General features: G+C 44.4%; 1 protein-coding gene across 1 annotated transcript in view; it reads right to left on the minus strand.

Moving 5' to 3' along the window:
* Nucleotides 1–21,261, minus strand: part of foxo3b (forkhead box O3b) — a 67,581-nt gene extending 46,320 nt beyond the window's left edge. The window contains exon 1 of the mRNA XM_072552365.1: nt 19,699–21,261. Within this exon, the coding sequence (XP_072408466.1) occupies nt 19,699–20,268 (570 nt within the window). The 5' untranslated portion in view covers nt 20,269–21,261. The remainder of the gene's footprint in view (nt 1–19,698) is intronic.
* Between the last annotated feature and the right edge of the window lie 1,945 nt (nt 21,262–23,206).

Below are 23,206 nucleotides of genomic sequence, written 5' to 3' on the forward strand. Positions count from 1 at the left end.
GTCAGTTTCTGCAGGGTGCGCTGGTTTCCTCCCACAGTCCGAAGATGTGCAGGTTAGGTGGATTAGCCAGGATAAATGTAGGGTTACGGGGATAGGGTAGGCTGGGTATGGGTGGAATACTATTTGGAACATCAGTTTAAAACTATAGGCAAAGCATTTCCACTACGTCGCACAGCCCAACCAGAACACAGCAGTGCTTATGAACCACACAACCCTAATCTTTTACCCCATGTGCTTTAACTTTTCACATTGAATCCATCAAGAATTAAACACTTGATTAAGGAGCTTAAGGTAAAGAAACCCGTGGGGTAGTGACCATAATATGATATAAATTCTATCACCCACCCCCCTGTAATCTAACTATATTTTATTCACTCAATTGAAATAGAAAGGCAAAGGGAGGAGCTGGCCAAAGTTGTTAGGAAGGGGAACCAGCAAGGGAGATGGTGGCACAATGGCTGGAGTTACCCAAGGTATTTCAGGAGGCAGAGCAGAAATTCATCCCAAGGAAGAAGAAACAGCAACAATGGCTGACAAGAGAAGTCGGGGACACCGTAAAAGCGAAAGAAAAAGCATATTTATGAAGATGAATGGGTAGCCAGAGGACTGGGAAACTGTTAAAGACCAGCAGAACAGAACTAAACAAAAAGGAATAAAGGCAGAGTTGATGAAATAGGAGATTAAGCTGGGTAGTAATATAAAAAGAAGATTAAGAGTTTTTTTTAGAAAGCTGTATAAAAGATGAGCAGTGCAAGAGTGGACATTGAACTGCTGGAGAATGTCGTCATTGTAATAGTAATAGTAATAGTAGTAGTAATAATAAAAAAAAAATTGGTAGAGGAACTGAACAGGTACTTTGCATTAAAGTTCATGGTGGAAGACCCCATTAACATATCAGAACTTTAAGACAGAGGTAAAAACAATGACTGCAGATGCTGGAAACCAGATTCTGGATTAGTGGTGCTAGAAGAGCACAGCAGTTCAGGCAGCATCTAAGGAGCAGCGAAATCGACATTTCGGGCAAAAGCCCTTCATCAGGAATAAAGGCAGAGAGCCTGAAGCGTGGAGAGATAAGCTAAAGGAGGGTGGGGAGAAAGTAGCATAGAGTACAATGGGTGAGTGGGGAGGGGATGAAGGTGAAAGGTCAAGGAGGAGAGGGTGGAGTGGATAGGTGGTAAAGGAAATAGGCAGGTAGGACAAATCCGGACAAGTAATGGGGACAGTGCTGAGCTGGAAGTTTGGAACTAGGGTGAGGTGGGGGAAAGGGGAAATGAGGAAACTGTTGAAGTCCACATTGATGCCCTGGGGTTGAAGTGTTCTGAGGCGGAAGACGAGGCGTTCTCCTCCAGGCGTCTGGTGGTGAGGGAGCGGCGGTGAAGGAGGCCCAGGACCTGCATGTCCTCAGCAGAGTGGGAGGGGGAGGGGGGAGTTGAAATGTTGGGCCACAGGGCAGTGTGGTTGATTGGTGTGGGTGTCCCGGAGATGTTCCCTAAAGTGCTCTGCTAGGAGGCACCCGGTCTCCTCAATGTAGAGGAGACTGCATTGAGAGCAACGGATACAATAAGTGATATTAGTGGATGTGCAAGTAAAACTTTGATGGATGTGGAAGGCTCCTTTAGGGCCTTGGATAGAGGTGAGGGAGGAGGTGTGGGCGCAGGTTTCACAGTCCCTGCGGTGGCAGGGGAAAGTGCGAGGATGAGAGGGTGGGTTGTAAGGGGGGGGGGGGGTGGAGAAGTGGACCTGACCAGGTAGTCACGGAGGGAACAGTCTTTGCGGAAGGCGGAAAAGGGTGGGGAGGGAAATATATCCCTGGTGGTGGGGTCTTTTTGGAGGTGGCGGAAATGTCGGCGGATGATTTGGTTTATGCAAAGGTTGGTAGGGTGGAAGGTGAGCAACAGGGGGGTTCTGTCCTTGCTACGGTTGGAGGGGTGGGGTCTGAGGGCGGAGGTGCGGGATGTGGACGAGACGCGTTGGAGGGCATCTTTAACCATGTGGGAAGGGAAATTGCAGTCTCTAAAGGAGGAGGCCATCTGGTGTGTTCTGTGGTGGAACTGGTCCTCCTGGGAGCAGATACAACAGAGGCCGAGGAAGAGGAATTGGGAATACGGGATGGCATTTTTGCAAGAGGTAGGGTGGGAAGAGGTGTAATCCAGGTAGCTGTGGGAGTCAGTGGGTTTGTAAAAAAATGTCAGTATCAAGTCAGTCATCATTAATGGAGATGGAGAGGTCCAGGAAGGGGAAGGAGGTGTCAGAGATGGTCCAGGTAAATTTAAGGTCAGGGTGGAATGTGGACTATGAGGTTGGAAGCTGTGGGTGGGAGATCTCCTGAGGTGATGAGGTTAGATTAGATTAGATTAGATTACTTAGTGTGGAAACAGGCCCTTCAGCCCAACAAGTCCACACCGCCCCACCGAAGCTTAACCCACCCAGACCCATTTCCCTACATTTACCCCTGCACCTAACACCAAGGGCAATTTAGCATGACTAATTCACCTAACCTGCACATTTTTGGACTGTGGGAGGAAACCGGAGCACCCGGGAGGAAACCCACGCAGACACGGGGAGAATGTGCAAACTCCACACAGAGAGTCGCCTGAGTCGGGAATTGAACCCGGGTCTCTGGCACTGTGAGGCAGCAGTGCTAACCACTGTGCCACCATGCCGCCCACAAGTTCTGTATGGTCTGAGAGATGATGGAAGACAGTCAGGGGCCGAGGTAAGTGAAGTGGCTATCAATAAGGACAAGATATTGAGGAAGCTAAAAAAAAAAGTATGAAGGTTTTTAAGTCAACGACCAGATGGACTACACCCCAGAGCTCTGAAGGAGATAGCTAAGGAGACTGTGCAAACAAATTGGTGGTGATCGTTCAAGAATCACTGAAGTCAGGGAGGATCCCTGAGGACTGGAAAATGGCTGACATATAACTTGTTAGGAGGAAGAGGAAAAGAGGAAAAGAGGCAGAAGACAGGAAATTATATGTCAGTGAGCCAAGTGCACAAGGTCTTCAGCACCCCTGCAGATAGACTGCAGTGTAGATACACCTGGTCATGGCTAAACAAGTCTATCCGCTCAAGGATCAATTTCCTGCTGGAGTCCTAAACATTCTTGGTCAGATTCACCAACATCAAGCTGGTGTTCGTCTGATCATTAGGTCCTGCTGACTAAGATCTACAGAATGACCAGCAGGTTGGGAAGAAAATGTGGAAGTGGGAACGTGAAACTGTTGTCCTCAGAACGCAAGAAAATGATTACACAGGTTGGAGAACCATGAAACCCCTCAGTGTCCAGCAGCCGGGTGGGAAATTCAGTCAAGGGGAACATCAAGAGGCTCTTTATTCACAACAAAGGTGTTCAGCAGACAGGAAGGAGAGCGAGGAAGAAGAAATGAGGGAAAAAAAAACTGTCAGAACTCCAGAAAAGCATACAGAACCTACTCCTGCTGCAGATAATGGGGTCAAAAGGCATGGATGATCTCCAGGTGAAGAGCCAGCAAACTTATCTCTTTGCCTTGGTGACCTCCAAGGAAATCCTTTCGCCCAAGGTCCGTCACATGGAGCAGGATGAGACATGCTAGCCTTTCTATTACCAGAAAGTGTACAGAGATAGCTGTGTTAAGCAGCCTGAAAGAAGGTGGTGGCTTGCCAACATCATCATAGTCTAACATCCCAAGGATCAGTAAATCCTTTTATGCCCGACTGTATGACATGAAGCCCACTGACAAGAATGGCTTCCCAAATGTTCCTGTCCCCTATCAGGGAGGTCTTAGATGACAACATGCAGGAAGCTGAAACAGCCATTACCTCTAGACAAGGTGACAAAGGCCCTCAAGTCCTTTGAAAAGAACAAAACTCTCAGAAGTGACAGCTTACCAGCAGAATTATATTCTGCTCTATGGGATTGATTGGCAGGAGCAAAACATTGCAGCCAGAGTCAAAAATGGCTGAGAAATTGGATTTTTTTTAAAATCAAAAAGGTATTTAAAAATCTAGCAGTGATTGAGCTGGAAAGAAAAATACCAGTTATAGAGTCATAGACACACAGCACAGAAACCACATTCTGTTGGCCCCCCCCCTTCAACCCACCCTCCCCCTGCCATCATGGGAACTGCAAAACCTACACCCACACCTCCCCCTCACCTCAGTCCATGGTCCAAAAAGATCCTTCCACTTCCAACAGAAATTAACCTGTACTTTCTACTGGAATCATTGCACCTGATGTGATCTCCTCTACACTGGGGAGACAGGATGCCAACTTGTGGATCATTTCAGATGACATCTCTGGTACACCTACACCAAACAAATCCACCACCCTGTAGCTGAACACTAACTCCCCCAAGGACATGCAATTCCTGGGCTGCCTCGATCACTAAAACCTAACCACCCGATACCAGGGCAAAGAATGTCTCATTTTCCATCTTGGGGCACTCTAACCACATGGGATCAATGTGGATTTAACCAGTTTCCTCATTTCCCACATCACCTCCCACCTTATCCCAGACCCAACCTCCCAACTCTGCACCACCCTACCTGTCCATCTTCTTTCCCACCTATCTGCTCCACCCTCCTCTCTGACATATCATTCTCCCCCACCGTCATCTACCTATTGCATTCCCAGCTACCTTTTCCCCATTTATCTCTCAGCCCCCTTAGCCAACAAGCTTCATTCCTGATGAAGGGCTTATGCCCAAAACGTCAACTCACCTGTTCCTCAGATGCTGCCTGACTAGCTGTACTTTTCCAGCAGCACACTTTGAATCCTCCTGGAAACAACTTTGGTCCAACTCATCCATGCTGACCAGGTATCCCAAATTAATCTAGTCTTATTTGCCAGTATTTGGCCCATATTATTCTAAACCCTTCCAATTCATATACCCATCCAGATGCGTTTTAAATGCTGTAGTTATATCAGTGTCCACCACTTCCTCTGGTAACTTATTCCATATACATACACACATCACCCTCTGTGTGAAAAAGTTGTCCCTTAGCTCCTTTTTATATCTTTCCCCTCTCACCTTCAACCTATGCCCTCTAATTTTGAAGTCCCCTACCAGAGGGAAAAGACCTTGGTTACTCACCCTATATGATTTTATAAACCTTTTAAGGCCACCTCTCAATCTTCAACACTGCAGGGAACACAGCTCCAGCCTATTCAGCCTCTTCCTGCAAGTCAAAACCCTTGCAGCACCCTTATCAGTCTTTTCTGAAGATTTTCAAGTTTAACAACATATTTACTGTAGTAGAGAAACCACAATTGAATGCGGCATTCCAAAAGTGGCCTAACCAACGTACTGTAAAGCTGCAACATAACCTCTAACTCCTAAACTCAATGCACTCACCAATAAAGGAAAGCATACCAAACCCCTTCACATCTTATCTACTTGTAATTCCACATTAAAGGAACTATGATTTTGCACTCCAAAGGTCTCTTTGTTCGGCAGCACTCCCCAGGACACTGTCTTCAAGTGTATAAGTTCTACCCTGATGATTTGCCCTACCAAAACATAGCACTTGATACTTACCTAGATTAAAGTCCATCTGCCACTCCTTGGACCACTGGCCAACTGATCAAGGTCCCCTTGTTCGGAGATTACCTTCTTGACTGTCCACTACATCACCAGTTGGTTGTCATCTGCAAACTTACTACGCATGCCTCCTATATTTACATACAAATTATTTATGTAATGACAAAAAGCAGTGAACCCAGTATTGATCCATGCCACACACTGCTGGTCACAGGCCTCCGGTCTGAAAAACAATACCCTCCACCACAACCGCCCTGTCTCCTTTCAGCCAGTTAAACATCCAAGTGGCTGGTTCTCCCTTCATTCCACGTGATCAACGTTATTAACCAGTCTTCTATGCAGAACCCTGTCAAACACCAGAGTTCCATGTAAGGAATGTCCACCACCCTGCCTTTATCAATTCTCTGTCACTTCCTCAAAAATCTTTTGATTTATTTATTTTGAGAGATTTGAGCAGGAAGTAGTAATGATTTTCCCCCACCACTCTGCCTTCATAAATCCTCTTCATCCTCAAAAGAAAACTCAATCAAGTTTGTGAGACATAATTTTCCACGCACAAAGCCATGTCAACTATCCTTAATTAGTCCTGGTCTTTCCAACTACATGTAAATCCTGTCGCTCTAACAACTTGGCCACCACTGGCAAGTCAGACTCACCAGTGTTTAGCTCCCTGGCTTTTCCTTACCACCTTTGTTAAACAATGGCACCACGTCAGTTGACCTCCAGTCTTCCGGCACCTCAGCGGTGGCTAGCAACAATACAAATCTCTCAGCAATCAGCCCAGCAATCACTTCCTTAATTTCCTACAAAGTTGAAGGGTACACCCGAACTGGTCCTACGGATTTAATCACCTTTGTGTTTTAAGACATTCAGCACCCACCTCCTCTGGAATATGGACACTTTAGGATATTGCTATTTATTTCCCCAAATTCTCTAGCTTCCTTTTCCTTCTTCACAGAAACATGGATGCAAAATACTCATTTGGTATCACACCCATCTCCTGCAGTTCCAACGTAAGTGGTCCTATTCTATCCCTAGTTACTCTTTTGTCCTTTAAATCTATGTTAGATCCCGTTGGATTTTCCTTAACCCTATTCCCCAAGGCTATTGCATGCCCCCTTTTCACCCTCCTGATTTCCCTCTCAAACATGGAATATGACTGCCATAATGTTAAGGGCTTGGATGGAGAGGAATTTAAGTGTGTGCAAGAAAACTTTCTTCTGCAGGTGGATGTACCTACTAGAGAAGGAGCAAAACTTGACCAACTCTTGGGAAATAAGACAATATTTGCAGGTAAAGGGATGGCTGCAAATTGGAAAGCTTTCAAAACTGAGATAAATGGAAAGTCCAGAGACAGTGTGTTCCTGTTAGGATGAAGGGCAAGCCTGGATGACTAGAGACATTGAGGTTTTCTTCAATAAAAAAGGAAAGAAGCATATATCAGGTATATGGAAGGAATTGAGTGAATCCCTAGAGAAGTACAAGGCCAGTATTCCCTACACCTACCAGCCTTGCCCTTCACCCTAACAGGAAGGCACTGTCTCTGGACTTTCCATTTAAATCAGTTTTACCTGCAAATATTGGTCCCCAATCAACTTTTGATAGTTCTCACCTAATAGTGTCAGAATTAGCCTTCCGCCAAAATTAGAACTTAAATTTTTATATCTAGTATATCCTTTCCTATCACTACTTTGAAACTACTAGAATTATAACCATTAGCCTCAAAGTGCACCCCCACTGACACCTCAGTTACCCACCCGGTCTTATTTCCCAAGAATTGGTCAAGTTTTGCTCCTTCTCTAGTAGGCACACCCACATACAGAAGGAAGTTTTCTAATACACACTTAAATTCCTCTCCATCCAAGCTCTTAACATTATGGTAGTCATATTCCATGGTTAGAAAGTTAAAATCCCCTACCATTATCACCATAATATTCTTACAGATAACAGTACTTACAAAATTTGCTTCTCAATTTCCTGCTGACTGCAGGAGGGGTGTCTGGATTACACACACACACACACACACAGTCTCAATAAGGTGATCATCCCTTTGCTTTTTCTCATTTTGACCCAAATAATTTCACTGGACGCAATCCCCAGATTATGGCTGTACCCAGGGAAGATACGGTTGTCCCTAATCAAAAAAAAAAGCCATTCCTCCTATTCTCTTGCCCCCTTTTGATCCTTCCTATACCAGCTACATTCTGGATGTCATACAAACCACCCCAGTTTAAATCCTGAGTGGCTACAGGAAATCTCCCTGCCAGATGGGATACATCCTAGGTTGTGGAGAGATACTGGTAACAATCTTCCAAAGCCCCTCAAAACATGCGAGTAACATCTGAAGACTGGAGGATTATGAATGTCAACCAAAAACAAGATTAAAAATTTAGAATTTTCTATTAAAATGTGATCATCAGATATGACATTCACTATCAAGGCATGCGCTTATTGTCCATTTTTAAACATCCTTCCAGAAAGTACTGGTGAGCATCTTGAACTGCTGCATGTTTATGTGGTGCAGATTCTCCTCAACAGAATTTAGGGATGGAGTTCCAGAATATTGACCCAGAGTACCAGAAAACAATTAGTTTACAGTCAGGCTGGTTTTGAGCTAAAGGGAACTTGTAACATTTGTGATGTTCCAATGTGTCCTTGTCCTTCTAGGTGTTGGAGGTCACTGTCAAAAGGTAATTTGGTGAGATTTTGCAGGATATCTGGTCAGTGAAACACAATGCCACCACTATGTGGAGACTATGACTATTAAAACCAATTGATGGAATGCCAATCAAGCAGACTCCCTTGTTCTGGATAGCATTGAGCTTCTTTAGCGTTGTTGAAGCTGCTTTCTGAGCGAGAAATATTCCATCACATTGCTGATTTGCATCACAAATGGTGGACAAGTACAGTCGAGTGATGGGTGGGTGGGACAAAGTCTTGCTGCTGCCCTCCAGACTCAGACTTGGTTCTCTGATATATGGTTTATCTTCATTATTGATGCACTCACCTGGGGCGAGTGTACTTCATTTTCCCAAAATGGTTAAGCTTTGAAATACAACATTGTATGATCCTTCAGCTTTAATCGACCAATAAGTCAGCAGGCTGAGCCAAAAGCATGAAGCTGTATTATAACTGAGTTTAGAGCTGGTTGTGAAGCACTTCTAAAATTCTAATTGTTGTTTGACAATAGAAAACGTCTCCACACATATATAGTACTTCCAAAATTCCATATTTTCTTTGGGTGAATAAAACCTGCTGACCAAACATCAAACTTTTCCATGGCACTGTTATTTCAGTTTTTAATACTGTAATAAATGTTTCCTCTATTAAAACAAAGTTCACAGCACATGTTTAAAAGCTTGAGCTGGGATTTCAACAGGTGATATTTCCAAGTTGAATCACCCAGTAGTTCATTGCATCAACCAAGACCAACATATCAAGGTTTCCAATTACACGCAGTTTGCTAAGTGCATTTCAAATACTCAACATTATAAAAACAGATTACATAACCTACTCTAACTGAACACATAATTATGTGTCTAAATATTACATTTATCGCAATCCCTTATCTAACCCACACTGAAGTTAACAATGGTCATAAGCCCTGGGGTAGGCCACAACTACACAGTTCTGACCCACAATCAAACTGTACATTGCAAGTATACCACATGTTGAAACGCCTTTTCATTAAGCATGTGCAATTCTGCCACATCAAGAATTAACCCAAAGCAGTGTACTATTTCAAATAATTTATGCAAATGCATACATAACTCTTGGGAATGCATATTGATTATCCAATTATATCTTTAGGGAGGGGGGGAATAAAAGTTTGAAAAGGAGAGCCCCACATGATACAGGGGAAGATAGAGAATCTAAAAGAACAAGCTTGCATTTTTACAATTGTTTTCATAACCTCTGGCTGTAAACAATGTTTTAAGACATCCTGCAAATATAACCTGTTTTCACCCGCAAGTATAATCCACCGCTAAAATAGAAGGAAATACAGCAAACCAGTTAGCACAAGGCAGAGGCCATGAAGTGAGAGATTATCCAATTATATTTTCAGTGCGATATATTAAATCTGCCACACAGATTAATGATTGGGTTGCCAGGGCAAGAGATCCTCCCTGTTCTTCTGCAAATATTGTGCCAGATTGATTGCACTCTCATAACACGATGGAGAGAAGTCCACAACACAATCTAGATAGTTGAGGGCAATATATGATAACATTTTGAAAAACTTTAGCTCCTTTTAAAAAGGTCAGACAAAATTAAACTCAATTAAAATGCAAAATTTTAATTCAGCCCATCAAGTCTGCTCCCCTTCAATCCATTCATGGCTCATCTAATAATCCTAAATGGCACTTTCCTGCCTTTTCCTCATAACGCTTGGTTCCATTACTGATTCTAAACCAGTCTATCTAAGCCTTGAATATACTTAATAACACAGACTCAAAACCTGTAGTAAAGAATTCCAGAAATTCACTTCCATCAATATTCCACCTCAAATGCCTTAAAGGAATGACAACTTATTTTGAAATCGTGACCCCTGGTTCTTGACTCTCCCATAAAAGGTAGATGCAGGTGTTTTCCCTTAAGTCCACAAAGGATCTTGTACATTTCAATATGGTCACCTCTCATCCTTGTATACATGAGCAGGTACGAATCTAAAGCACTCCTCTTAAGATAGCCCCTCCATACCTGGCATTTAACTTAGTGAACCGTCTCTAGACAGCGCCCAATTTTAGCAAGACCTCCCTATTTTCAAAATCCATTTCCCCCAAAATAATATCCAACATTCCATTGGCCTTACCTATTACTTTCTGAACTGGAGGCTAGTTTTTTGTGATTTATGCAGGAGGACCCCAAGCCTCCATAGTTTTATACTCCAATCATCTAGAGTATATAGGTCAACATTTGATGCAACATTCCACTTACCAGCCAAACTTTTTTGGTGAATCATGGATGGAGACTTCTAAACCCTCTTGTTCTGTAGCTTTCTGCAGTCTCCTCTATTCTTCTTGTAAAGCGTACAACCTCATTTTCCCCACATTACATTGCACCTGCCACGTTATTGCCCACTTATTTTACCTGCTTACATTCCCCTGCAGGCCTTTTCATCTTCAACCCTTTCTTTCCACCTATTTTGGTGTCATCCACAAAATTTTGCTATAACACATTCACTTTCCCTTATTTCGCTCTAAATTTATTAGACATAATTGTGGCCTCAGCACCGATCCCTGCGGTAATACACAACTTTGACATTGCTATCCTGAAAATGCCCCTCCTTATCCCAGCTCTACCAGCCAATTACCTGGGCACACTAATATACTACCTTCAACACCATGGGCTCTTATCTTAGCAGCCTAATGCACAGCACCTTATCAAGCACCTTCTGAAAGTTCACATCCACTGCTTCCACTTTAGCTAACCTAATTGTTATCAAGGATTTCTAATAAATTGGTCATGCATTATTCCCCCTACATGATGCCATGCTAACTCTGCTTCTTCACTTTGTACATTTCTAATTACTATTGTGGTTCTGTTCGCCGAGCTGGGAATTTGTGTTGCAGACGTTTCGTCCCCTATCTAGGTGACATCCTCAGTGCTTGGGAGCCTCCTGTGAAGCGCTTCTGTGATTTTCCTCCGGTATTTGTAGTGGTTTGAATCTGCCGCTTCCGGTTATTGGTTCCAGCTGTCCGTTGCAGTGGTCGGTATATTGGGTCCAGGTCGATGTGTTTATTGATTTGAATCTGTGGATGAGTGAGTGCCATGCCTCTAGGAATTCCCTGGCTGTTTGCTGTTTTCTGTTTGGCTTGTTCTATATAGTAGTGTTGTCCCAGTCGAATTCAAGTTGCTTGTCATCTGTGTGTGTGGCTACTAAGGATAGCTGGTCATGTCGTTTTGTGGCTACTTGGTGTTCATGGATGCGGATCGTTAGCTGCCTTCCTGTTTGTCCTATGTAGTGTTTTGTACAGTCCTTGCATGGGATTTTGTACACTACATTGGTTTTGCTCATGCTGGGTAATGTAGTGTACAAAATCCCATGCAAGGACTGTACAAAACACTACATAGGACAAACAGGAAGGCAGCTAACGATCCGCATCCATGAACACCAAGTAGCCACGAAACGATATGACCAGCTATCCTTAGTAGCCACACAGCAGATGACCAGCAACTTGAATTCGACTGGGACAACACTACTATTATAGGACAAGCCAAACAGAGAACAGCCAGGGAATTCCTAGAGGCATGGCACTCATCCACAGATTCAAGTCAATAAGCACATCGACCTGGACCCAATATACCGACCACTGCAACGGACAGCTGGAACCGATAACCAGAAGCGGCAGATTCAAACCACTACAAATGCTGGAGGAAACATCACAGAAGCGCTTCACAGGAGGCTCCCAAGCACTGAGGATGTCACCTAGACAGGGGACGAAACGTCTGCAACACAAATTCCCAGCTCGGCGAACAGGACCACAACAACGAGCACACGAGCTACAAATCTTCTCCCAAACTTTGGATTTCTAATTACTCTATTACATCCTTTAGGATAGACTAACAGTATTTTCCCATTTACAGATGTTAAACTAACTGCCCCACAGGTTAGCTGTTTCGGTCTCTTCCCTTTCTAAATAAAAAGGTGCTGCATTGGCAATTTTCCAAATATCTAGGCCAGGTCCAGAATCCAAGTAATCTTGCAAGATTATTATCAGTATGTTGACTACCTCTGTAGCTACGTCCTTTAATATCCTAGGATATATCCCATCAGATCCAGAATGCTTATCTGTCTTTAGCCCTTCAGCTCCCCAATACATTTTCCTCTCAACAGTTATTTCCTCTCCTGTTCCCTTTGATTATTTAGCATTTTTCAAATCCTACATGTATCATTGACTGTGATGCAAACTGTTTATTCAACTTACTTCTGTCATTTCCTGGTTTCCCTCCTTTCCCCAACATTATTCTTAAGTGACGTCCATGTTCACTTTGGCATCTCTCTTTCTTTAAGCTCTTGTTATCCATTAATATTACTTGCATATTTACCCTCAAATGTTTACTCACATATTCTTAATTGCTTTTTTGCTGTCTTTTGGTTTTATAACCCCTCTCTAAAACAACTTGCTTCATGAACTGACTGGACCTCTATTCCCCATATTCACTGCTATTCCCTCAACTTTATAATTTACTGGGACTTGAGCAGGAGTAAGGCAAATTCTCTGGCTGCATTCCTCGCCACACTAGTTAAATAATTTGAGGGAGATATAGAGTTTATTTGCAGGATGTGAAGGAGATTTAACAGGTCTCAACTAAATTGGAGTGTTTTTCAGTACTCAAAATGTTCCCCTTCCACAGCAATAATTTATTCAAACGCTCCCATAACTGCCTGTAAGATCCTTGTTCTCAAGTAAATCGATGCCCATCGCAGTAGTACTTCAGGTACAGTTTCTATCTTTGACCTCCAAAGTCCGATGGATATAAACTCAAAACATTTTTCAACAACTATTTTAGACTCAGATGGCTTTTTATTATAGCAGCCCACTGTTTTAGTATTATTTTCAAGAACAAAAGATAAGGGTTAGCCAATTACCTTGTCCATTTTTTTAAAGTTCATTTGTGGAATATGGGTGTCACTTGCTGGCCAGCATTTATTGCCCATCCCTCTATTGATAGAGAGGAAGGGTTTGACCATCGCATGTATTTATTCATGACAGTTCTTTCTGCACCCAATCACTAAACTAAATTAAAAGCCATTCGCATCCTAGCCCCAGGAAAACTAGGATTAAGTGAGGTGCTGGAAAAGTACAGCAGGTCAAGCAGCATCCGAGGAGCAGGAGGATGGACATTTCAGGCAAAAGCCCTTCATCAGGAATGAGGCGGAGTGTCAAGGGGATGGTGAGATAAGTGGGAGGGGTTGGGTCAGGGAGGTAGCTGAGTGTGTGTGATAGGTAGAGCAGGTGGGGGTAATGGTGATGGGTCAGAGAGGAGGATGGAATGGATAGGTGGGAAGGAAGATAGGACTGGTCACGAGGGCAGTCCCGCGTTGGAAGGTTGTAAGATCGGGGTAGGGGGAAAAAAAAAAGAAAGAGGAAACCGGTGAAATCCATATTGATGCCAGGTGGTTCCAGGGCCCCAAGGTGGAAGAGGAGGTGCTCTTCCTCCAGGCATCGGGTGTTCAGGGCGTGGCAAAGGAGGCGGCCCAGGACCTGCATGTCCTTGGTGGAGTGGGAGGGGGAGTTGAAGTGTCCGGTCACAAGGCTGAGAGGTTAGTTGGTGCGAGTGTCCTAGAAACATTCTCTGAAGTATTCTGCAAAGGTCCATTTGTAGGTGGCAGAAAATGCCATTGCTATCACGTACAAAACAGACTCTAGAGAAATATTTCCCTCCCCACCCCTATCTGCTTTGCATAAAGACCATTCCCTCTGCAACTCCCTTATCAGATACCCTCCCCCCACCAACCAACCCATCCTCCTCTCCCAGCACTTTCCCATGCCATCGCAGGAATTGCAAAACATGTGCCCACACCTCCCCTTTAGCCTTCCACATCAGAGTTTTACCTGCACTTCCACACATCATTTACTCTATCCGTTACTCCTGATGCAGTCGTAGATTAGACTCCCTACAGTGTGGAAACTGGCCCTTCGGCTCAACTAGTCCACACCGACCCTCTGAAGAGTAACCCACCCAGACCCATTTCCCTGTGACTAATGCACCTATCACTATGGGCAATTTAGCATGGCCAATTCACCTGACGTGCACATCTTTGGACTGTGGAAGGAAACTGGAGGAAACCCACACAGGCACGGGGATAATGTGCAAACTCCACACAGACAGACAGTTGCCAGAGGCTGGAGTCGAACCTGGGACCCTGATGTTGTGAGGCAGCAGTGTTAACCACTGAGCCACTGTGCTGCCCACTTCTCTACACTGGGGAGACAGGATTCCTACTTGCAGAGCGCTTCAAACATTACCTCCAGTACACCGCAACAACTAACCCCACCACCCAGTGGTCGAACACTTCAACTCCCCCTCGCACTCTGCCGAGGACGTGCAGGTCCTGGACCTCCTCCATCGCCACTCCTTAATCACCCGACGCCTGGAGAAGACCCCCACACCTTCCCCCTCTGGACACTCCAGCCAGAATGCAATATGGATTTCAACGGCTTCCTCAGTTACCAACCCAACCTTATTCCAGTTCCAACTCTCCAAACTCAGCACTGCCCTCATGACCTGCCCACCTTCCTTCCCATTTATCCACTCCACCCTATCAGCATTAACCCCACTTCCATATTGCACTCAGCTACCTTCCCCCACTCCTTTCCCATTTATCTCACCACCCCCTCAGCTCACAGCCTCATTCCTGAGGAAAGGCTTTTGCCCAAAACATTTATTCTCCCGCTCCTTGGATGCTGCTTGACCTGCTGTGCTTTTCCAGCACTACACTCTAATCTGCTGTCCTCATTTTCACCTGGAAAATTATGAGCGGCATTCAATGGCTTCAGTCTTCCCAGTATTCTATCAAAGAAGGCTTCTGCTTGTCAATATTAGAGGTCAGCTAAGCAGTGCATTAACTTTCCATTAGGAATTTAAAAAGAAATGTTGCTGAGGTAAAGGGGGTGTTGTCAGCACACAAGTGAATATTAATACTATGCCTTTGGCTGATGTCACCAAAATCCCCATTGATGAGAATTAGGTGTGGACCAATATTTAATTCTTGGCTATACCAAAGATAATGGCAATGAAACCAGGTAGAGAACACACAGTAAATTACTCCCTGGTATTAGTATGATAAAGGATGGAACCACACAAGAATAATTCCACCTAGCTGGAAGACAGACGGAAAGGACATAGGGCCGAATGGCCGCCTCCACTCCTTTGAGCCTGCTCCACCATTCATCATTATTGTGGCTGAATATCCAACTCAATATCCTAATCTTGTTTTCTCCGCATAACCTTTGATCCCATTCACCCTACTATATCTAACCATCTCTTGAATACGTTCAATGTTTTGGTATTAACTACTTCCTGTGATAATGAATTACACAGGCTCAGCACACTTTGGGTGAAGAAATGTCTCATCTGTCCTAAATGATCTACCCAGAATCCTCAGACTGTGATCCTGATTGTGGACACGCCCATCAAGAAGGTACATTCAGGATGAATGTTCCCATCTGGTCTTGTCAGAACTTAATAAGTGTCTGAGATTCCCTTCTCATTCGTCTGAACTCCAGCAGAAACAGTCCGAGCCTGGTCGGTCGGTCTCTCCTCATGTCAGGACATTGAAAGAACAATCGTGCCAAACGGCCAAGGGTCAAGGAATCTTGACAGGCATTCATCATATTCATTTTGTTTGTTTTCATTCAAAAAGAATGGCTTCGATGCCAGGATTATCTACAATACTTAACTACAGAATCCTATAGAAGAAATGTTCAAGTCCTGCAGATCCCAAAGCAGCTAATTTAGAGAAAAAGCACAAAATACATATGCACAGGGGGCTTACACTGACATCATGACAGTTTGGTTCAAATTTGACAAAAGGAGCTGAAATCTAGAGAGGAGGCAAGAGTGATTACCCTTGAAAACAAGACAAGACTGCAATTAACAACGTGGAATCAAGAAGCTCTAGCAAAATTCAACAGGGATCATAGAAGCTCTGATCATCCAGAATCATATCAGACTCAAAAGGAAGATGGTAGTTGTTGCCAGATGTCAAATCATCTCTGCAGGAGATCCTCAAAGTAGTGTCCTAGGCCTAACTATCTATCTTCAATGACTGACTGACTTTTCATTCATCAGATCATAAATGAGGATTTTGCTGATGATTGCACAACATTCAATGTAATTCACAATGCCTCAAGTATTGAAACAGTATATCTGTATGCAGCAAGAGGGGGACAATATCCAGTTTTCAGCTCACAAATGGCAAGTAACATGCGCACACAAATGCCAAACAATGACTGACTATCTCCAACATTAGTATTAGCATTCCGAAGCATTCAGTAGCATTACCAGTGAGTTCTCAAACATCATGAGGAGTCATCATTGATAAAAACTGAACTGGATCAGCAATATAAATATTGTGGCTACTAAAGCAGGCTTGAGATGAGCAATTATTCAACATGCAATTCACCTTCTTACTCTCCAAGGCACAAGTAGAAATGTGATGGAATACTCCCACTTGCTTAGACAAGTACAAATTTCAGCAAGTCAAGAAGCCCAACACCAAGACTTGACTGGTGCCACATTAAACTTTCATTTCCTCTACCACTGTAGTAAATGTATAATCAAAGATGCACTACAGAAATTCAACAAGGTCACCTGTGACAGCACCTTCCAAATTCAGGACAACTATTGAGAAGGATAAAAGGGAAACAGGCAGGCAGGAACAACATGCAGATCCCTTTCCAAGTCACTCACCAGACTTGGAAATATAATCATTATTCCTCCGGTGACACTGGTTCAAAATCATGGAACTTATTCCCCAACAACATTTGGGTCTACCTTCACCAAATGAACTGCACCAGTTCAAAGAGAGAGTTCACCACCTCCTTCAAGAACAACTAGGAGTAGACAACTATGCTGGCCTAGCTAGCGACACCTACATCATGAATGAAACAAATTGTTCATTTTACATGGTAAAATTTATAACAGTCACTACATTTTCCTTAATTAAAATTGGTGCCAGTTCAGCAAGCAAATTCATGAGACTAGCAAAAGTAGAACAAATATTGATACCTTATCTACATGTATGCTTGAAACATTAAAAAAAAATCAGTTAACATTTCCACACATCAGATATCAATATAAAATAACTGTGCAGTACTTCCTACGACCTAGCCTCTAAACAGAACTACATCCTAATCATGGGCTAGATTAGAGTGATGCTGGAAAAGCACAGCAGGTCAGGCAACATCCGAGGACGGACGGACGGACAGACAGACATATCAGGCAAAAGCCCTTCATCACATTCTAATCATGTTTCATTCAAATGTCAGAATGTATTTTAAAAACTGCTGTACTCAAATGGTACTTGCACCAGAAAGATACAATGTGACCTTTGCACCCAATTGTCTGAGGGAAAAATTTACTATCTTCTTTGAAACATGCAACAGCATATGCTCCAAATGCAGATGGCTGCATTTAAAAATCATAAAATGTAACCATTACCTGACTTAATATTTGTTTCCTCCCTAGTCCTGAAATTCTCATGAGGCTAACTCAGCAACATTTGGCCATCACAATCTCAAGTTATTTAAGTGGAGAACGTTTCTCTCAACTTGTTTTCCCTATCTTGGCACTAACGTTTCCTCTGGTGCTCTCTGGTCCATACAAGACTCAAACTATGATCGATTGTTAATATAATCCTAGGACTCATACATTAAAAACAGCTATAAAGCATGTTTCTTTTTGCAACTTCATCAGTGAATATAGTATATTATAGATTAGTTATATGTTAGCAAACGTAGAGATACAGATATCAGATCGACAAGAAACCACAGTTAAACAGGGTTTGCTTCAGCACTTCAACCTACATACTCAGTTTCCACAGTAAAACAAAGTTCACAAGAAAGTAAAACATATTGAAACTTGCTTACTGTTGCATATGAAGGAAGCTCTGGGTATATATTTTCAAGGCAGCCTATCTATCCACCTCCAACCAATGTGATGTGCAAGTTACAGTCAGTTAGCAGAATGCTAGAATAGCCAACGATCCTGCTAGGTTCTTCAACCAACAATGGATAGCTCAGTATGTTACTGGACTAGTAATTCAGAGGTCAGAACGAAGTGATCCACTGACCACAAATTCAAACCTCAAAATGTGGAATTTATTGTAAACTTTTTCTTAAACAAAAATGTAATAAATTTCCATACACTTATTTAAAAGATGTGCTTTTTAGGGAAGGATATCCGATTTCAGCTGATCTTTATATTTGACTTCAAATTTGTAGTAACATTGTTCACTCTTAACTGCCCTCTGAAAAATCTAAGTGAGTATCCATATTTTTTAAAATCAACCTGTTCACATTATGATAGACATCTCAAGCAGGCAGAACTTGAACCTGGACCTCCTGATTCAGAGGTACATACATTACTCATTTGGATTGTGGTAAACTTCTCAGCTTATTCAAGATAGAGGCTCACTACCACCAAAGACAATTAGAGATTAGTAACTAATGCTGCCTTTGCCAGTAATACCCACATCCTATGGACAAATAAATGCTTACAACACTGCAGTCCTTAGACAATCCAGGGATATAACTTTCATCTCCAAATCTTAAGTCTTTTTGCACTTAGACGCACACATATACTATTTTCTACTCAAGCTGTTCAGAGATTATATTACACACCCCCGGAACCTCAGGCCTCTGAGTTCAAAGACAGGGATACTAGCACATCACAAAAACCCAAACGCTAAGGGATTGATACTTCATTAAAAAGGGGTAAAAACAATGACTGCATATGCTGGAAACCAGATTCTTGATTAGTGGTGCTGGAAGAGCACAGCAGTTCAGGCAGCATCCAAGGAGCAGCGAAATCAGGTGCTACCTTTTGGATGAAAAATTTTATATTTTTTTTAAAACAAAAAAAGGACAAACCTCACCAAAAACAATATTGTAACTCGTAGCATTGTTTCCAAAACGGGCGTGTTATTTGGTACAAACACCCGACTACCAAAAGTCTGTGGGATTTGCCCCCACAATTGATAACGCGCTACAAAAAAAATCCTTCGTTGACTGTCAAGTACTGAGACGCCCTGACGCCGTTGAAGCGACATACTGTAAATACATGCACGCTACTTCGCTCATACTCATACCAGCCAATACAAACCAGCTAATTACAAATACTAAGCACATTGGCTTAAAAAGTAAAATAATCCCAAGTATGTACTAAAGGAGTACAGACACCACCTCAACTCCTGGTTAAAGCTTCCGTCCAAATAGCGGGTGCGGTGGCAACAAGTTATCTCCGATTGAAACCCCATTTACAGCTATTTCAAGAAGAACCGGTCTTAAATAATCGCTGACTACAGTTTACACACTGGATCCGTCTTGGGTTATTTTTTAATCCCTAAAGCGACCATGTTGCGAAATACACAAGAATGCAGCTCGAATACTGCTGAACTGTGAACACAAATGGGTGAGTGTAGGGTTGTAATTACGGAAGACTGTACCTTCCAGCCGGCCGAACTGTTGCTGTCTCCTTTATCCTTGAAGTAGGGCACGGAGCGGACCATCCAGTCGTAGATCTGGGACAGGGTTAGTCTCTTGTCTGGGGAGCTCTCAATAGCTTTCGTGATCAGATCTGCGTACGACATGTTGCCCCAGGCGTTCCTGCGGGACGAGGCTTTCCGCTGTTGGGGCCCCGCGCCTCCTCCTGCACCGAGGCCGCCGCCTCCGGGGGAATGGGCCGAGGATGGAGAGCGAGAACCTCGGGGGCCGCTCAGCCCCGCCGGTTGCTGCTGCTGCTGCTGCTTCTTCAAAGCGTCTCCTCCAGGCGGCTCGGACTCCGGCTCTCCCGCGGCAGCGGAGCCGAGCAAATCCTCTTCATCCTCCTCTTCCTCCTCGGGGATCATCTGGGCAGCGTCGGTGGGCTCGCTCTTGCCCGGGGAAGAGGAGGCGGGCAGGTCTGGACGGGGCAGGGGCCAGGTGCAGGAGCGGGGCCGGCTCTGCGGCTCGAAGTCCGGGTCGATGTCGATGTCCAGCGGGGAGCCGGCCGTGGCGGAAGCGGTCCTTTCGCTCATGATGGGGAAGACTCAGGCACCCTGCCCGAGTGGACGGAGAGAGAGAGAGAGAGAGAGAAAGGGGAGAGGAGGCTTGGGTAGGAGGCGGCTATCGGCGCCGGGACGCCCGGCTTCGCTTCACTGCAGGATCGCAATCACAAAAAAAAGTATTAAAGCCGTACCCCGTGACTCGGAGCCATGGCAGGGTGAATGTGGAGATAGGGGTTTCAAAAACTCGAGACTGCGGCGGGGTCGATGCTGTTGAAAGGGGGTCCTGAGAAGGGAGATGTGCTCCGCTTCACTCTGCACTCTCACAGGTCCGTCGCTGCCATCTTCTCACCCTCTCGAACCCATTTGCTTGGGGGGGGGGGGGGGGGGGGGAAGTGAAGAGAAAAGGAGGTGCCGTTGTCAGTCAGCCCCCCCCCCTTTTTAAAATAAACCCCACTCCGCCCTACACCCCCCAACACTCTCCAATCCCTTTCAGGAGATTTCTCCACTCCCAAACCCGGATTCACTGCAGGGGAATGAAGTTGTGGAAGGGAGGGGGAAATCAGAGCAGGGGGAGGGGGAAATCAGAGCAGGGGGAGGGGGAAATCAGAGCAGGGGGAGGGGGAAATCAGAGCAGGGCAAGTGTTCCCTCGTATCTCCCACACTCCTCCCTCCCTCCCTCCCTCCCCCTCCACGCTCTCGCGCACCAGCAGTTGGCCTCGCGCCGTCACTCCGGGATACGGACGCTCTAGAACGGCCGGCGGTTAATCGGCAGCCGACAACAGGATTCCCACTCGGTGCACGTTCGATGTTGGCGACGTCCACTCCTGGCTTTGCTTCGCCGACCACTTTTTGACAGGAGAGAGGCGCTCACACATCCACTCGCTCATATTCCTTCGCTTTTTTTTTACACCCTCCGAGGACGGGCGAGAGGGTGGGCCAAGCGAAACAAAAGTTAAGCGACGCCAGGAGAGCGTAACCCAGCTTTACTATCGTCTTCGCCCAGCCCAACTCCTCCCGTCCCGCCTGCTCATTGGATCGACCCATGCTTACGTCGCCGTATTCTCCCACCCAGCCAGCATTGTGGAGGCAGGGAGAGAGGAGAGTCCGCGCGCTCGATTGGTCGAACGGGGGAGCTGTCCATCATCCTCTTCACGGAGACCCCGCCCACCGGCCAGGTTCGGTTGACGAGGTGAAATACGTTGCGTCATCTCTGGGAGTGAGAGGGGACGGGACCTTCCCCAGCCAGCTCTCCATTGGTCCGAAGTGGATGCCACTCAGGCCGAATAGTCATATCAATTGGTTGAGACTCTCGCCCATGCTGAGCTTTGTATGTGTGGTTTGGGGGAGGGGAGGTATAAAAACAACAACACTGTGGTTAGAGAATTTAATAATTAAATCCCGTCCTCGATGCACGTGGATAGGAATGGTGTGGGGTGCGCGGGGGAGGGGCTGCGGTTTACTTCATTTACTTGTGGCTTTTCTGTCTGTTTTTTGTTAACATGTGTATGTGTGTGGTGACGTCCATCTGGAAAGCAGCAGGGCCGTGAGCTGTCGTTTCTGGTGACTTGCTGCCCTCAATATTGTCAGTTCGAGGCGTGCTGCAGCCATGCTGCATTATTTTCAGCGTGTCATCGCAGCACGTGTGCAGTGTTGTCAACCCAGCTTTCTCTCTCTCTCAAACAAAGATCCGCGTTGTGTCCTGCATAAAATCCAGCTTTGCTTTGCTTTCCTTCTCTAGAAATTTAAAACCAACGTAGTTTGAGGTCAATAAAAGTGTCAGAATTGGAATTTGTTTTCGCAGCGCATTTCATAGACCTGAAGGAGAGAGCTGGAGATATGAAGGAAGGGGCAATATTAATCTAAACGTTCATACGGCGGTGTTTTGATGGATTTATGTGGGGGTGGGGGGAGAACTGATCCGCCCCTCGCCACGATAATACCATAGCTGCGTTTCCCCTAATGAGTACAACAACCCACGTACCTGACCATCTGTTTTAATCTTCACAAAGAACATTGTGTACATCATGTGTTCGTTTGTATTTCGCTTCAACATTTTAATCAACAAATTATCTTAACTTTAAAGGGGAGGAGTTTAATCTAAACTGAGCCACTGTGAAGGACTGTTTGCAGTTAAATCTGCAATCTATTATGATCCATTAGGGTGACTGTAAAACGCATGATAACATTTGAATGGATTGTGCACTGCACATGCGTTGCTATGTAATTTGACCTACATTGCGATGTCTCTCGAGAAGCCTGACTATGCAAACAAAGGAGGAACAAAGTTAATTCGAATCAAGGAGATTTTAATGTCGAACGGCAATAGATATACAAAAAATTCAAAGCGTAGTTCTTTATAATAATAACAACCAGGATAGATAAAACGCAGACAGGATAATCTGATACATCATACCTGGAAGTAAATGGATAAAATGGCTCCGTACTTTCAAATGAGTCGTCGCACATTCTATTTAGCATAGAAATAAAATGCATGATCCTAAAATGCATGATCCTTTCTCATCAACGTTTGGTTTACAAATAGTCTGAATTTTACACTGTGGATGAGCTCGCAGTAACTCGTTAATAAATGTCCAATATACCAAAAAATATTTTTTAAACTGGTGCCTAGAATACAGAGTTGTTTGTGGTATTGCAGTAGATTTTGAGTTCTAATATGCAATAACGAGCTTACACTTCAAATGTTAGTTTCCAATCAAGGTCACGCTATCAAGGACTTTGCCATATCTTCGGCTTCAATAATGTGGCACTTATTGGGTGTGCCAGCAATAAATTAGTTACGTTTATTTTACCCAGGTTTCCACCCACTTTGGTACCCGTTACATTTTCTAATAACATTTGCGATGGATTCCTCTCACCACACGCCACCTCCCCCCCCCCCCCCCCGCCACGACCTTGTATTCGTAAATGCTCAACAAACAGTTATAGGGGTGTCAACATGCAAACTCTT

This window comes from Chiloscyllium punctatum, chromosome 3 (genome assembly GCF_047496795.1).
Source record: "Chiloscyllium punctatum isolate Juve2018m chromosome 3, sChiPun1.3, whole genome shotgun sequence".
Taxonomy (NCBI): Eukaryota; Metazoa; Chordata; class Chondrichthyes; order Orectolobiformes; family Hemiscylliidae; genus Chiloscyllium; species Chiloscyllium punctatum.